The 16,988-nt window shown below is 38.1% G+C and overlaps 1 protein-coding gene and 1 pseudogene across 7 annotated transcripts in view; both read left to right on the forward strand.

The window, feature by feature from the left end:
- The window catches only part of KLHL7 (kelch like family member 7), a 67,984-nt gene that overhangs the window by 16,486 nt on the left and 34,510 nt on the right, over positions 1-16,988 (forward strand). For 6 of the 7 annotated variants that reach the window (XM_033192325.1, XM_033192324.1, XM_033192328.1 and 3 more), the window contains 3 exons: positions 328-421; positions 691-815; positions 15,899-16,074. In XM_033192325.1, coding sequence (XP_033048216.1) covers positions 328-421; positions 691-815; positions 15,899-16,074 — 395 coding nt within the window. Of the gene's footprint in view, positions 1-327; positions 422-690; positions 816-1,405; positions 1,690-15,898; positions 16,075-16,988 lie in introns of those variants that run through there. The other variant, XM_033192331.1, reaches the window with a different exon arrangement.
- On the forward strand, positions 3,460-6,404 carry LOC117072316 (annotated as a pseudogene).

A 16,988-nucleotide genomic window follows, 5' to 3' on the forward strand; every position in this document is an offset into this window, starting at 1 on the left:
GGGTCCAAGTCCTACTTCCTCTGCTTAGTACTATTTTATGAGCTTGGGAAGAAAACAAAATATAGTTTTATGTTTCTGTTAATATGGTCTTTAAATTAAAAAAGAAGTACACTAATTCACTGTTTTCTTAGCTTAATTTAAGGCCCATCTTGTGTGGAGAATTAATTTGCATTTACTATAGGAATGTTGGGCTTGCTGGGGTATTTTCTTCCAGAGAGAACTGTCCTGTTATTTTTCTCCATATTTAACATGGCCTGGAATGCCGTGGTTCCTCAATCAAACTTGTGGTGTTACAGATGCCATTTATGTTTCTTCTCTTCATTGTAGCTAACATGCTTGAATCAAAGTCCTTTGAAGTAGAACTCAAAGATGCTGAACCTGATATTATTGAACAACTTGTGGAATTTGCTTATACTGCTAGGTGAGTTAAGAAGGATTATTTTTATTTTAGAGAAGTAATGTTGGTATCTGCCATGGCAAAGCATTGTTGTAACAAATGGTTGCACTACAAATTCTTCAAAATGAAAAACCGCAAGGATGGAAGAGTTTGAGTATCCTATGCCATACTGATTCAAAGACTGAAAGTTTAATTTTGTGTTTAGTTTCAGGGGCTATTAGGATACATTCTACAGTAACATTTAAATAATAAAAAATCATGGGTAACTAATATTCCTTCTAACTTATTTGCAGAATTTCCGTGAATAGCAACAATGTTCAGTCTTTGTTGGATGCAGCAAACCAATATCAGATTGAACCTGTGAAGAAAATGTGTGTTGATTTTTTGAAAGAACAAGTTGATGCTTCAAATTGCCTTGGTAAGAAATATCAGACTCCTGTTGTGTGTTTTTTTGTTTGTTTTATCCTCAATTTGTAATTTAATTTTTTAAAAGGCTGATTATAAGTATCCTCATTTAACCTTAAAGATTGTCCACTAGAACATTTTCTAGTAATAAAATTTAAGAGGGGCTTAGAGAGATGCATATTAGCCTGGGCAGCAGTAAGCTTATTAAATATTATATCAACATTTTCTAAAACAAAATGGCATTTATAATGTTTTTTCATGGATCTAGGACAAGGAATAAGGATTGCATGTGGTGATAGTAACATGATTATGAATGTTTCCTTTTATTTAAGCACTTATGATATGCTAAAGTCTGTCACAGATAAGGCAACTTATAGTTAGGTAACTTGCCTGAGGTCACGTAGCTAGTATATGAAGGAGCTGGCATTGGAACTTAAGTAATCTAATTCTTAGCTACTATACCTTGCTGCCTCCCCACATTGTCAAAATGGTGTTTTATACTAGAAAACATAACCTTAGTCTATAAATTAAGATACTAACTGAGGGACTGCTATAGCCATTCATTTTGAAGCTATTAATAAAGTATTTTCTATTTTGTGATAGGAGAAGCAGAAAAAGTTGATCAGAGCCTTCCAGAGTGTGGTATGCTTTTGACTGTGTGATGATCCTTAGTGGCACATGAATGAACGTCCAGATGTTTGTGCAGTAGCCCACCCTTATCTGCAGGATATGTTCCAAGACCCCAGTGAATGCCTGAAACTGCAGATAGTACTAAATCCTATATATACTGTGTTTTTTTCTATGATACATACATGCCTATGATGTTTAATTTCTAAATTAGACAGTAAAAAATTAACAACAATAATAAAATAGAACAACTTTAACAATATGCCAGCATCACTACTCTTATATTTTGGGGCCATTATTAAGTAAAATAAGGGTCACTTGAACAGAGCACTGCAATACTAGGGTAGTCCACTTCATAACCAGGACATTTACTTAAGTGACAGACATGCAGGTAGGTTATACAGCACGGATATGCTGGTCAAAGGGATGATTTCTGTCCCAGGCAGGATGGAGCAAGATGATGTGAGATTTCATCACATAACTCAGAACAGCATACAATTTCAAACGTATGAATTATTTCTGGAATTTTCCATTTAATGTTTTTGAACGACAGAAAGCAAAACCATGGATAAGAGGGACTACTCTAATTCCATTTTCCTTCCCTTGCTGTGATTCAGAGGCTTCAAAGAAAGGGAAGAGTGCTGGGATAGGAGTGCTAGGAAAGCAGGGAGGAAAGAAAAGTAGAATTAAGGAAAGTATAAAGAGGGGTCAGAGAATCAAGTCAATGCTAAGATATTTGACCCAGGGGAAAAGAAGAGGGGTGCTAATGACAAGAACTCAAAGACTGAGGCAAAGGGCTCCTGGAGATGCTGCAGAATTTTGGCAAGCCTCCTCTGTCTCTACTTTTTCTAGGCTTTCCCCCTTCTGGACACTTTAGTACTCCTTCCTGCATACCCCCTCACTGTGAGCACAGAGAGAGAGATCTTGGAAGGCAGGTAGGAAAGAAGCAGAATAAATTTCAGGAGGGAGTAAAAGCCAGGTGAAGGGAATAAAAGTGAGACTTAGCCTAATATCCAGAAAAGGAATTGGACTAGATGGAGCAGGAAGAGAAACAGCTATGCAGGTGAATATATTGATGGAATTTTTAAAAGGTAGCCATGGGTCTATGTATTGAAAAGATCCATATGTTAGGAAATAAAAGGCCAATCTCTAATCCTATATATACAGCAGAGACACTCTGGCATGAGTTCTTCCATCTCTTTGGGCCATAGTTGGGGCTTCACTCATCAATAAGATTTATATTCCTAAGATTTCAGCTTACTTCCATTATATAAATAATTATCTTCAGACAATGTACTATAAAAAGAGAATTACCTTAATTAAGTTTTTGGAAGATGATGGCTTGTGTATAACTTCTATAACTCTCTAGCACTCTAAATTTCCTCCTGGGGTGATTCAACTATAAAGAAGAATGGCTGAAATATAGGTAGGTAGTAGATGTGGTGGTGCAAAGCATAGTGTGAAACCTGGAGTTAGTCTGTGCTAAGCACATCTTAGGCTTTGGGCTTCTGAGGAGACCATTTAGCAGTTTTGCCTCTGGATACCTTCTATCCTCATTGTTCACAAAGCTGGGAGGAAGGACAGCCCAGCAACCTAGAAAGTAGCCCGATTCCTGGCTAAGCTTGTGGCAAAGACAGTGGCCCAGCCAGGTGAGCCAAGTGCCATAGCCCAGTAACTGGTGAAACTGCTTCTGCTTGCTTTCTGTTTAGCCCTGAGCATGGCTCTCAATGTCAGCCGATTGGAGAATTCCTATCATAGTTTTCACCACCTGTCAATTCTCTGCTGCCCAGAAAGTGTGCAACAATCGGGCTTCCACAAATGCTAAAGGAACCGGTGGCAGCTGATGGAATCGGGCAAAGATCATATAAAAAATTAAACCCAGTACCAGCCTGGCCAACACGGTGAAATCCCATCTCTACCAAAAAAATACAAAAATTAGCCGAGCGCAGGCGTGGTGGCACACACCTGTAGTCCCAGCTGCTCCAGAGGCTGAGGCGGGAAAATCGTTTGAACCAAGAGACGGAGGTTGCAGTGAGCCGAAATCATGCCACTGCACTCCAGCTGCATGACAGAGTGAGACCCTATCTCAAAAAAAAAAAAAAAAAAAAAAGAGAGAGAAACCCAGTAGTTTGAGGAACAGAAAACCAAGCCAAACAGCCAAAATGAATGGCTCCTGTAAGGCAAATTTAATGTAAGAAATAGTGGTGATGGCGCGCCTGTAGTCCAAGCTACTCCAGAGGCTGAGGCAGGAAAAACCACTTGAACCGCGAGGCGGAGGTTGCAGTGAGTGAGCCGAGATTGCACCACTGCACTCTAGCCTGGACTACAGAGTGAGACTCTGTCTCAAGGGAAAAAAAAGAAAAAGAAGCGAACTTAAAAACACGATATGTAAAAATACGGTTTTACAGTTTTTTGGCATTCAATTGTATTGAAAAATGGAATGGATACTCTTAAAAATCAACCCGAAGAAGATCAAACAGGAAGTTGCCTCATGATGCGAAACAAAAATGCAAAGGAAGCCACCAGTGAGAAGATAAAAGAAAGGGAAGGAAAATACAGGAACTGCAGTGTGAGGTAGGAGTTCCAGAAGGAACAGATGGAGAAAGCAATAATCAAATAAGATGACGACTTCTTTGGGTTTAAAAAAAAAAAAAAAAATTCTCGGACTAAGTTATACTGAGTGCTAAACCTGATCAATGAACTAAGATATTCCTCCCTCAGGTATATTCTAGTGATATTTTTCACCTTCAAAGATCAAAAAAGAGCTTACATTTGGGGTGATAAAAGTATTCTGGAACTAGATAGTGGTGACTGTGGTACAACATTGTGAATGTAGTAAATATCACAGTAAGTTTTATGTGTATTTTACTACAATAAAAAAAAAGTGACCCAACGGCTAGCAGGTCCCAAAAGAAATCCCACACCCGTTAGCAGTCACTCCCCATTCTTCCTCTGGCAGCTCTGGCAACCATGAATCTGCTTTCTGCCCCTATAAATTTGCCTATTCTGAGTGTTTCATATAAACTGAATCATACCAAAGGTGGCCCTTTGTGTCTGGCCTCTCTGAGCACAGTGTTTTTAGGGTTCATCCATATTGTAGCATTTATCAGTACTTCTTTTCTTTTTATGGCTGAATAATATTCCATTGCATGGATATACCAAAATGTGTTTATCCATTTACTGATTGGTGAATGTTTGAATTGTTTCCAAGCCAGCACATTTTATAGAGGAAAAGGAAAGCACTGGTTAACTTGAACCAAAAAAAAAAAAAAAAAAAAAAAAGTGCTTTCTGCCATCTGGGACCTTGGCTGTGGATCAGGTGAGTGCACAGGTCAGACCAAAACCCTACAGTTGGCACGGCTTGGGCCTCTGTCCATGGTTGCAGGGGCATCTCCACAGCTACTGCATGCAGTGATCATGGGGGTCCCAGCCCTGGGCTTAGGCAAGGGCGCCGTGTTGTTATACATCACCAAACACTTCAAGCTGAGGCACCTCTCCAGCAGGCCAGGACAACATGCTACAGGGCACAGAAATTGGTATGTTAGCCAAGGCTTTTCTTGACCAAGGGAAACTCATTCCAAATGATGTTACGACTCGGCTGAGGCGCTTCACGAACTGAAAAATCTCACCTAATATAGCTGGTTGTCCAAGGACACTGCCATAGGCAGAAGCCCTAGATGAGCTTATCAGATAGACACAATGATTAACTCATATGTGCCCTTTGAGGGCATTTAAACAACACTTCACTGCCTGCTGTTCATCTAGCCAGTGGCGGAGTCTACTACATTGAATTCAACCCTCCCCAAACTGTGGGCAGTGCTGATCTGACTGGGAAGCCTCTCATTCAGCCTGAGGATGATAGACCAGAGACACAGTTATCAAGAGACTGAAGACTTATGGAGCCAGTCCCAGAATTTACCAGAAAAAAAGGATGTTGGAAACACTCTCCAGAGCAGAAACCAACAAGATTTAACACTATGTTTATGCTTTCCTACAAACTAAAGTTCCACAAAATAAATCAGAAAGCCCCAGTTACTCCATGAGGAGAAATGATTTTAACTAGTAAGATGAGCAGAACCTCCTTATCCTTGGATTTAGAAGCTCGTTTTCCTAAGAATGGAGGATGTATAAATAAGAATGTATGCATGTATAAGAATGTATGCATGTATAAATTCTTTGAAAATTATATTATTTCTACAGATTTTATTCTGGATACTAATGATGTGCCAAATGAATCAGGTACTGATTCATCTTTTGAAATCATCTAATGTGTTTTATCCAGTTATCTTCTAGCAGTGTGCAATTCAAAAACATCAGCGGTGTCTAAACTTTTAAAACATCTGTTAGAGCAAAATTAAAAGAGCAATTAGTAGTCTTTTTTCTTCAGTAAGAGTAAGTCGTTGATAAAATTTTCATATTTTTCTGGAAAAGTTTTTAAAAGTTACATGTCATTTGGGGAAAATACCTCAAAAGTTTTTGCATAGAGATATTTCTAGCCCTATGGAACATGGATTTGTGAGACATCATGTCTATAAAATTCCAGAAAACCAGCAACTGGATTTAGAGATCTGTTGCAAGATGCAAATTCACTGCTGCCTTTACACCAAGACATTTATAAGCTAACCATATTGCTATATTTATTTTGTTGTTAAACATATCTTCAGTTTACTCAGAATTTTCAATTTGCTATACAATTATCAATTAGCATATGGGAATATATTACTTTAAGATGACTTGTTTTCTTTTGAAAATACATATGTGCTGAGGGATATGATTTATGTCAGAAATTGACATTTTAAGTTCCTGGATAAGTTCTTGCACCACAGTGGAATGAATTTTCAATGGAAAATGTAATTTAAAGACTTATTTTTTCATCTGTTACTCAGGTTTAGTAATGTATGTTTTAAGATCTACTTGCCAGTTTCTTTTCGATCAAACATGATCTGCCTTGATAAATAACAACATCTGGTACCAAGAAAAAGAAAGAAAAAAGATTAAGGGTAAACCTGGCTGGGCGTGGTGGCTCAAGCCTGTAATCCCAGCACTTTGGGAGGCCGAGACAGGCGGATCACGAGGTCAGGAGATCGAGACCATCCTGGCTAACATGGTGAAACCCCATCTCTACTAAAAAATACAAAAAAAAACCAGCCGGGTGAGGTGGCGGGCGCCTGTAGTCCCAGCTACTTGGGAGGCTGAGGCAGGAGAATGGCATAAACCCGGGAGGCGGAGCTTGCAGTGAGCTGAGATCCGGCCACTGCACTCCAGCCTGGGCAACAGAGCGAGACTCCGTCTCAAAAAAAAAAAGAGTAAACCTATGGCACTATGTAAAGTGAACATACTTTGTTGTTAGGAAATAGAAATAATAGATCAGGCAAGTCTGGGGAGTATTCCCTTTGCATAAGTAACAAACATAATTAGTAAACAGGTATAGCAACAAAAAGAATTTACATAATGGTTAACAGGGATCAGGAACGTGACTTTCCTGAAAGAGTTATTTATTTCTGATGACATTGATACCTGGTAGTGTTCACTGCCACCCTATCTTAAGGAGAAAGAATTCTGCTGGCGAGTGTCATCTGAGCAACCATTTAAAAATTTGAATCATTTTAGATTCCTTAGTGGGGCAACAATGTACTGTGACTTGGTAGGAGAAGCGGGCCAATATGAGAGGTGGAGATAAAACTCAACTGTCTTCCATGGCATATTTACTTTTACTTGATGCTAAATCAAATGAAACAAGCCCTTGTACAGCTGTTATTAACTGCCTTTGAAAATTTGGCCTTTTTTCCCCAGGAACTTGAAATAAAAATGCCAATAAATGGTTCTTGTGTATTTTGGTGGAAAAAAACTTATTTTCCTTTTCTTTTGATTGAAAAAAAATTATTGTTGATCTTTGAAAATGAATCAAGGCTTTAAAAGAGGATTATAGTAGACATTTCATTCTTTATAAAACTTTCTTTAATGCCTTTTTTTGTGTGTTTGTATTTTTATTTTTGTGGGTACATAGTTGGTATATTTCTGGAGTATATAAAATGTTTTGATACAGGCATGCAATGTGAGATAAGCACATCATGGAGAATGGGGTATCCATCCCCTCAAGGATTTATCCTTTGAGTAACAAACAATCCAATTACACTCTAAGTTATTTTAAAGTGTACAATTAAGTATTAACTATAATCACCCTGTTGTGCTATCAAATAATAGGTTTTATTTATTCTTTTTTTTTTTTTTTGTGGTACCCATTAATCCTCCCCTTATTCTCCCAACTACCATTCCAGGCCTCTGTTAACCATCTCTCTACTCTCTATGTCCATGAGTTCAACTGTTTTGATTTTTAGATCTCACAAATAAATGAGAATATGTGATGTTTGTCTTTCTGTGCCTGGCTTATTTCACTTAACATAATTATCTCTGGTTCCATCCATGCTGTTGCAAATGACTACATCTCATTCTTTTTTATGGCTGAGTAGTACTCCATTGTGTATATATACCATAGTTTCTTTATCCATTTATCTGTTGATGGACACTTACGTTGCTTCCAAATCTTAGCTATTGTAGACAACACTGCAGCAAACATTAGAATGCAGATATCTCTTTGATATACTGATTTCCTTTCTTTTGGGTATATACTCAGAAGTGGGATTGCTGGATCACATGTTAGCTCAATTTTTAGTTTTTTGAGAAATCTCCAAGCTATTCTCCATAGTGGTTGTACTAATTTACATTCCCACCAACAGTGTACGAGGGTTCCCTTTTCTCCACATCCTTGCCAGCATTTGTTATTAACTATCTTTTGGATATAAGCCATTTTAACTGGGGTGAGATGATAGCTCATTATAGTTTTGATTTGCATTTCTCTGATGATCAAGGATGTTGAATACCTTTTCATAAGTCTGTTTGCCATTTATATGTCTTTGAGAAATATCTATTCAAATCTTTTGCCCATTTTTTCATCGGCTTTGTTTGATTTTTTTCCTATAGAGCTCCTTATGTATTCTGGTTATTAATCCTTTGTCAGATGAGTAGTTTGCAGATATTTTCTCCCATTCTATAGGTTGTCTCTTCACTTTGTTGATTGTATCCTTTGCTGTGCAGAAGCTTTTTAACTTGACGTGACTCTATTTGTCCACCTTTGTTTTGGTTGCCTGTGCTTATGGGGTATTGCTCAAGAAATCTTTGCCCAGACCAGTGTACTGGGGATTTCTCCCCAGTGTTTTCTTGTTGTCATTTTATAGCTTGAGGTCTTAGATTTAAGTCTTTAATTCATTTTGATTTGATTTTTGCATATGATGAGAGATAGGGGTCTAGTTTCATTCTTCTGCATATGGATATCCAGTTTTCCCAGCACCACTTATTGAAAAGACTGTCTTTTCCCCAGTGTGTATTCTTGGCACCTTTGTTGAAAATGAGTTCACTGTCAGTGTGTTGATTTGTTTCTGGGTTCTCTATTCTGTTCCATTGGTCTATGTGTCTGTTTTTATGCCAGTACATGCTGTTTCGGTTACTATAGCTGTGTGGTATAATTTGAAGTTGGGTAATGTGATTTCTCCAGTTTCATTCTTTTTGCTTAGTGTAGCTTTGGCTATTCTGGGTCTTTTGTGGTTCCATGTAAATTTTAGGATTGTTTTTTCTGCTTCTGTGAAGAATGCCATTGGTATTTCAATAGGGATTACATTGAATCTATAGATTGCTATGGGAAGTATGGACATTTTAGCAATATTGATTCTTCCAATCCATAAACATGGAATATTTTCCCACTTTTTGGTGTCTTCTTCAATTTCTTTTATCAGTGTTTTATAGTTTTCATTATAGAGATCTTTCACTTCTCTGGTTAATTCCTAGTTATTTAATTGTATGTGTGGCTATTGTAAATGGGGCTACTTATTTTATTTTATTTTATTTATTTCATTTATTTATTTATTTTTGAGACAGAGTTTCTCTCTGTCACCCAAGCTGGAATGCAGTGGCACAACCTTGGCTCACTGTGGTCTCCACCTCCTGGGTTCAAGCGATTCTCCCACCTCAGCCTCCCAAGTAGTTGGGACTACAGGTGCATGCCACCACACCCGACTAATTTTTTTGTATTTTTAGTAGAAACAGGTTTTCGCCACGTTGGCCAGGCTGTTCTCAAACTCCTGACCTCAGGTGGTCCACCCGCCTCGGCCTCCCAAAGTGCTGGGATTACAGGCATGAGCCACCATGCCCAGCCCTCTTATTTCTTTTTCACATTGTTCACTGTTGGTATATAGTAATGCTACTAATTTTTGTATGTTGATTTTGTATCCTGCAACTTTACTGAATTTATCCATTCTAATAGTTTTCTTGTGGATTCTTTCAGTTTCTCCAAATATAAGATCATATTGTCTACAAACAAGGATAATTTTATTTCTTCCTTTCCGGTTTGGCTGCCCCTCATATCATTCTCTTGTCTGATTGCTCTAGCTAGGACTTCCAGTACTATGTTGAGTAACAGTGGTGAAAGTGAACATCCTGGTTGTGTTCCAGATCTTAGAGGACAGGCTTTCAGTTTTTCCTCATTTAATATGATACTAGCTGTGGGTCTGTTGTATATGGCTTTTATTATGTTGAGGTATGTTCCTTCTATCCCCAGTTTTTTTTTAGGGTTTTTGTCATGAAAGGATGTTGAATTTTTTTAAATGCTTTTTCAGCATTGACTGAAATTTTCATATGGTTTTTATCCTTCATTTTATTGATATGCTGTATCACATTGATTCGTGTATGTTGAACCATCATTTGCATTCCAGGGATAAATCCCACTTAGTCATGATGAATTATATTTTTAATGTGTTGTTGAATTTGGTTTGCTAATATTTTGTTGAGGATTTTTGCATCAATGTTCATCAGAGATATTGGTGCCTGTAGTTTTCTTTTTTTTTGATGTGTCTTTGTCTGGTTTTGGTATGAGGGTAATGCTGGCCTCATCAAATGAGTTTGGAAGTATTCCCTCCTCCTCTGTTTTTTTTTTTTGTTGTTGTTGTTGTTGTTGTTGTTGTTGAATAGTTTGAGTAGGATCAGTATTAGTTCCTCCTTAGATATTTGGTGGAATTCATCAGTGAAGCCATCAGGTCCCAGGCTTTTTTTACTGGGATACTTTTTATTATAGCTTCAACCTCATTCCTTGTTATTGATATGTTCATGTTTTGTATTACTTCCTAATTCAATCTTGGTAGGTTGTATGTATCTAGAAATTTGTTCATTTTCTTCTAAATTTTCTAATTTATAGGCATATATTAATAGTTGCTCATAGTAACCATTAATGATCCTTTGAATTTCTGTAGTATCAGTTGTAGTGTCTCCTTTTTCATTTCTGATTTTATTTGGATCTTCTCTCTCTTTTTCTTAGTCTAACTAAAGGTTTGTTCATTTTCTTTTAACTTTTCAAAAACCCAACTTTTTGTTTCACTGATCTTTTGTATTTTTTTCATTTCAGTTTTATTTTTTCTCTGATCTTTATTATTTCTCCTACTAATTTTGGATTTGGTTTGCTCTTGCTTTTCTAGTTCTTGAGCTACCTCATTAGATTGTTCATTTAAGATTTTTCCTCTCTTGATGTAGGCACTTATAGCTATAAATTCCCTCTTAGTACTGCTTTTGCTGTGTCCCATAGGTTAGGGGATATTATCATCATTTGTTATCATTTGTTTCAAGAAATTTTTCAGTTTTCTTTTTAATGTCTTCAGTGATCCACTGGCCATTCAGGAGCGTATTGTGTAATTTCCATGTGTTTGTATAGTTTCCAAAATTCCTCTTGTTATTAATATCTAGTTTTATTCCATTGTGGTCAGGGGAGATGCTTGATACTATTAAGTTTTTTTTTAATGTTTTAAGACTTGTTTTGTGACCTAGCATATTGTCTGTCCTTGAGAATGATCCACATGCTGAGGAAAAGGATGTGTATTCTATAGCTCTTAGATGAAATATTCTATAAATATCTGTTAGATCCATTTGTTCTATAGTGCAGATTAAGTCTGCTGTTTGTTGATTTTCTGTCTGGAAGATCTTTCCAGTGCTGAAAGTGGGTGTTGAAGTCTCCAGCTATATAATGCCCTTATTTGAATGATACATGCTTTCTAAAAATGTTGTGACTTGCTAAATATGTATTATCACTAGGCTATCAGGCATACATTAGTCTTTATTAGAATAAAACAAAATTTCATAACTGTGGCGGTTTGTCTTTGGTCCTTCACAGAGCCTACTCCATCCCACCTTCCTTTCTGCTGCCCTGATGTTTCCCTGGCTTCTGAATGAGTGACTGTGTAATAATAAGTTGATCTTAAAACAGTAAAAAAGAACAAATATCAATATAAAAAAATTTACAGCCTTTCAAAGAGAAGCAGTATAGTATATTACAAAAAATAACCATAAATTCTTTCTTTCCATTTATGTACACCCTTTTGCAATGTCACTTGGTAGCTCCTCCCATCAAGAGATAGAGTCTGTTTTCCTCCCTTGTAATCTGTGACCGTGTGATTTGCTATAGCCTGTGGGACATTAGCAAAGGAGATGTGAGCAGAGGATAGAAAAATGCTTGTGCTTTGGGATTTGCTCTCCATTGTTGCTGGGAACTCTTCTGCTGTCATGAAAAGAAGGCTAGAGACCATATGGCAGAGATGAACTATCCCAGCTGGTGTTTATAACAAGTTACTCAGGAAAGAATGCCATTAATTTTTTATCTGCAACGCAAAATTAGAACACAATATCACAAGGTTGCAAATGAGAGGGAGAGAAAATTGCATTTCAAGGCATCATTTGGATATTGCAAGAAAACAATCACATGTATCCCTTCTGAGAAAAGTATCGGAAGAAGTACTGAAGCTAGCTAAGTAAGAGAGATAAAGAGCTCAAGATAAAGATGTACTGGTTAGGTTTCTTACTTGCAAGCAAAATAAACCACATGTTGCTGGTTTACACAGAAAGGGAATTTATGGAATGGCTAGTGAGTAACTCATAGCACTGCCCAGAAATCTCGTCAGATTTTAGAAAGAATAAGGATTTGAATAATACAGACTTGTTCAGCTAGATAACACAGAATGTTTTACTTAATCATCAGAGAACACAGATTGTTTTCAGATACCCTTGGAGTGTTTACAAGTACTGATCACCAGCCACAGAAAAGCTGGAGAACCTAAAAAAGAGGAGACACAGGCCACATCCCCTGATTACAGTGCAGTAAAACTAGAAATTAACTATGGAAGGACAACTCTTCTCTCCCGCCGCACTCTGAACACTTGAAAATTTAACCGAAGAATTATTTAGAAAATTATTTTTTAGAGATATTAAAGGTAAACTTATAGGCTATATAGAAACATGACAATAAGCATACAATAAACTGAAATCTTTAGAATATAACCAAAGTATTTCTTAGAAGAAAATTTGTAGTCTTAAGTTTTTTCCAAATAAATGTATTTATTTTTATTCTTTCTTGACTTAAGTATCCTATTCAGAGAGGTAGAGAAAAATAATTTGTAAACACCTAATGAAAGTAGAAAAAAATATGATTTAAAATATAAATTAGGCCAGGTGCAGTGTCTCACGCCTGTGATCCCAGCACTTTGGGAGGCCGAGGTGGGTGGATCACCTGAAGTCAGGAGTTCGAGACCAGTCTGGCCTACATGGTGAAACCGCATCTCTACTAAAAATACAAAAATTAGCCAGGCATGGTGGTTTGTGCCTGTAATCCCAGCTATACAGGAGGCTGTGGCAGGAGAATCACTTGAACTCCAGAGGGGGAGGTTGCAGTGAGCCAAGATTGTGCCATTGCACTCCAGCCTAAGCGACAGAGTGAGTGAGACTACATCTCAAAAAAAGAAAAGAAAATATAAATTAATAAAGTAGAGAAATAAAACTAATAGACTATAGACTTAGTCAGAAAAACTAAAGCTAAGTATTTCAAAAAATGGTACAAAATAGCCTCAGACTTAACAAGTCTTATCAAGAAAAGATCAAAGAACAGCATCAGGAATTAGAACTATAGATATGAAAGCAAAAGACAGTGATCAAAATTGTCTTTTTTTTTTTTTTTTGACAGAGTCTCACTCTGTCACCCAGGCTGGAGTGCAGTGGTGTGATCTTGTCTCACTGCAACCTTCGCCTCCCTGGTTCAAGTGATCCTCCTGCCTCAGCCTCCTGAGTAGCTGGGATTACAAGTGCCCACCAGCATGCCTGGCTAATTTTTGTATTTTGGGCAGAGACAGGGTTTCACCATGTTGGCCAGGCTGGTCTCGAACTCCCAACCTCAAGTGAGCTGCCCGCCTCATCTTCCTAAAATGCTGGGATTACAGGCATGAGCCTGTAAAAAGAAAGAAAGAAAGAAAAAAGTTATAAAACCTGAAGCTGGTAACCTCAGAAACAATAAAAAAAGTAAAGATGTATTTTTTTCTTTTGAGACAGAGTCTCACTTTGTCACCCCAATTGGAGTGCAGTGACCCAATCTCAGCTCACTGCAGCCTCTGCCTCCCAGGTTCAAGCAATCATTCTGCCTCAGCCTCCTGAGTAGCTGGGATTACAGATGAGCACCACCACACTAAGCTGATTTTTGTATTTTTAGTAGTAGAGATGGGGTTTCACCCTGTTGGCCAGGCCGGTCTCAAACTCCTGACCTCAAGTGATCCACCCGCCTAGGCCTCCCAAAGTGCTCGGATTACAGTCATGAGCCACCATGAAGATGTATTTCTAATTAGTGCTCCAGGCTTGAAGGCTTTGTGGGTTAATTCTATCAACCTTTCAAAGAATAGATTAATGCTTATGTTATTTAAATTGTTCTAAATCTCTAGAAAGGGTAGAAAATTTGTCAGTTCATTCTCCTAGGGTAGGGTTACCATAATACCAACATTGGATGAAGAAAGTGTGTGCGTATGTATACGTGTATGTGTACAAACACATATAACATTTTAGTTTCATATAAAAACGTTTATTAATGCTAAAACAAAAAAAATTCAAGAATACCCCTCGTGTGGAATGGTGATAGTGGGAAAGGTTATGCATGTGTGGTGACAACAGGGACATGGGAACTCTGTAATGTTTCTTCAGTTTTGCTGTAAACCTAAAACTGCTCTGAAAAAATGAAGTTTATTTTAAAAATAATACTTTGTGACCAGCTAGAATTTACTTTACACAATGGTTCAATCATTTCAATGTCAAGAAATCTAGTAACGGCTGGGCACGGTGGCTCACACCTGTAATCCCAGCACTTTGGGAGGCCGAGGCGGGTGGATCACGAGGTCAGGAGATCGAGACCATCCTGGCTAACACTGTGAAACCCTGTCTCTACTAAAAATACATTAAAAATTAGCCGGGCGTGGTGGTGGGTGCCTGTAGTTCCAGCTGCTCAGGAGGCTGAGGCAGGAGAATGGCGTGAACTCGGGAGGCGGAGCTTGCAGTGAGCCGAGATTGCGCCACTGCACTCCAGCCTGGGCGACAGAGCGAGACTCCCTCTCAAAATAAATAAATAAATAAATAAACAAATAAATAATTTGTAGTTTCATATAGAAGAGGGAGCAGACTTTTCCTGTAAAGCACCAGAAAAGAAAATATTTTAGGCTTTATGGACCACATATGGTCCTTATCTCTCCTCCTTTCCTTTCCATCTTCACTTCCCCCTTCTCGCCTCTTTTTTTTTTTTTTTCTTAACCTTTCAAAAAAATGTAAAAGCTAGTATTAGCTGCTGACCCTACAAAACAGGCTATGGGCTAGATTTTGCCCATAAACAGTACTTTGCAGACTCCTGACATAAAAGTTTATACCTGAATAAATTTGATGTATGTCATGTTTTTAAGTGGAGCTCCTCCGTGCTGCAGAAGTTGTCCCAAAGTAATCCAAAAGTTCAGTGCAATTCTGATTAATATCACATGGAGATTTTGTAAAGTAGAATGTGATAAGCTTATTTTAAAATTTGTCTGCAAGAGAAAATGTTTAACAAGAGCCAAGAAAACTTTGAAAAAACATTGAAGGGGGCTTCTCCTACAGAATATAAAAACCAGCTGGACACGGTGGCTCACGCCTGTAATCCCAGCACTTTGGGAGGCCGAGGCGGGCAGATCATGAGGTCAGGAGATCGAGACCATCCTGGCTAACATGGTGAAACCCCGTCTCTACTAAAAATAAAAAAAAAAAAATTAGCCGGGCCTGGTGGCGGGTGCCTGTAGTCCCAGCTACTCGGGAGGCTGAGGCTGGAGAATGGCATGCCCTGGGAGGTGGAGCTTGCAGTGAGCCGAGATCCCGCCACTGCACTCCAGCCTGGGCGAAACTCTGTCTCAAAAAAAAAAAAAAAAAGTCTTTTATAAGACAGTATAGTATTGGCACAAGAATAGACAAATCAATGAAACAGAAAAGGATCCAGATTTATGAAATTTATTCAACTAATTTTCCTGAAGTCATGCTTCATCTTAAATGTATACTTGGTTTTTCTAAAAATGATTTTCTATTCTTTTATTTTCTTTCTGTATTTAGGTATAAGTGTGCTAGCAGAGTGTCTAGATTGTCCTGAATTGAAAGCAACTGCAGATGACTTTATTCATCAGCATTTTACTGAAGTTTACAAAACTGATGAATTTCTTCAACTTGATGTCAAGCGAGTAACACATCTTCTCAACCAGGACACTCTGACTGTGAGAGCAGAGGATCAGGTGACTAAATTGCCTTCTCACATTTTTCTTAATAAAAATGTCTTTATTGGTTTCTTATAACTCATGTTTGGACACATGATAAGGGAAAGAGTCATATTAGGAAAGAATATGTTCTTTACACTAAACAGAGTATTGCAATCTTGGTGCTTGCCAGGCTGGCTGTTTGAGAAATAGGTCACTTCATAGAGATAAAACCACTGGGTACAATGGTAGACAGAACAATGCCTTCCCCAAAGATGTCCACTTCCCAATCCCCAGCATCTGGAATACACCTATGCGGCAGATAGGACTTTGCATATGTGACTAAGTTAAGGATTTTGAGATGAAATTATCCAAATGGGTCCAGTGTAATCATAAAGATCCTTAAATTTGGAAGAGGGATGCAAAAGAAGGCAGTGTCAAGTGGTGCAATATGAGAAAGACTTGACTGGTCATTGCTGTCTTTGAAGGGGGAAGGGAACCATAAGCCAAGGAATGCAGGCAGCTGCAAGATGCTGAAAAAGGCAAGGAAATGGTTTCTTCTATAGCATCTCCAGGCAGACACATTGGTTTTAGTCCACTGTGACCCATTTTGGACTCTGATCTATAGAATTGTCAGATAAACTGTCAGAAGTGTAAACTGGGTGCAGTCATTTGGGAGCTGGGTGGGGGAACACTTTATTTCATTTATGTATGTATGTATGTATGTTATTTTTTGAGATGGAGTTTCACTCTGTTGGCCAGGCTGGAGTGCAGTGGCATGATCTCAACTCACTGCAAGCTCTGTCTCCCGAGTTCATGCTATTCTTCTGCCTCAGCCTACCGAGTAGCTGGGACTACAGGCACCCACCACCAAGCCTGGATAATTTTTTGTATTTTTTAGTAGAGACAGGGTTTCACCATGTCAGCCAGGATGGTCTCAATCTCCTGACCTC

The sequence above is a fragment of the Trachypithecus francoisi genome, unplaced genomic scaffold (genome assembly GCF_009764315.1).
Source record: "Trachypithecus francoisi isolate TF-2019V2 unplaced genomic scaffold, Tfra_2.0 Lachesis_group4, whole genome shotgun sequence".
NCBI lineage: Eukaryota > Metazoa > Chordata > Mammalia > Primates > Cercopithecidae > Trachypithecus > Trachypithecus francoisi.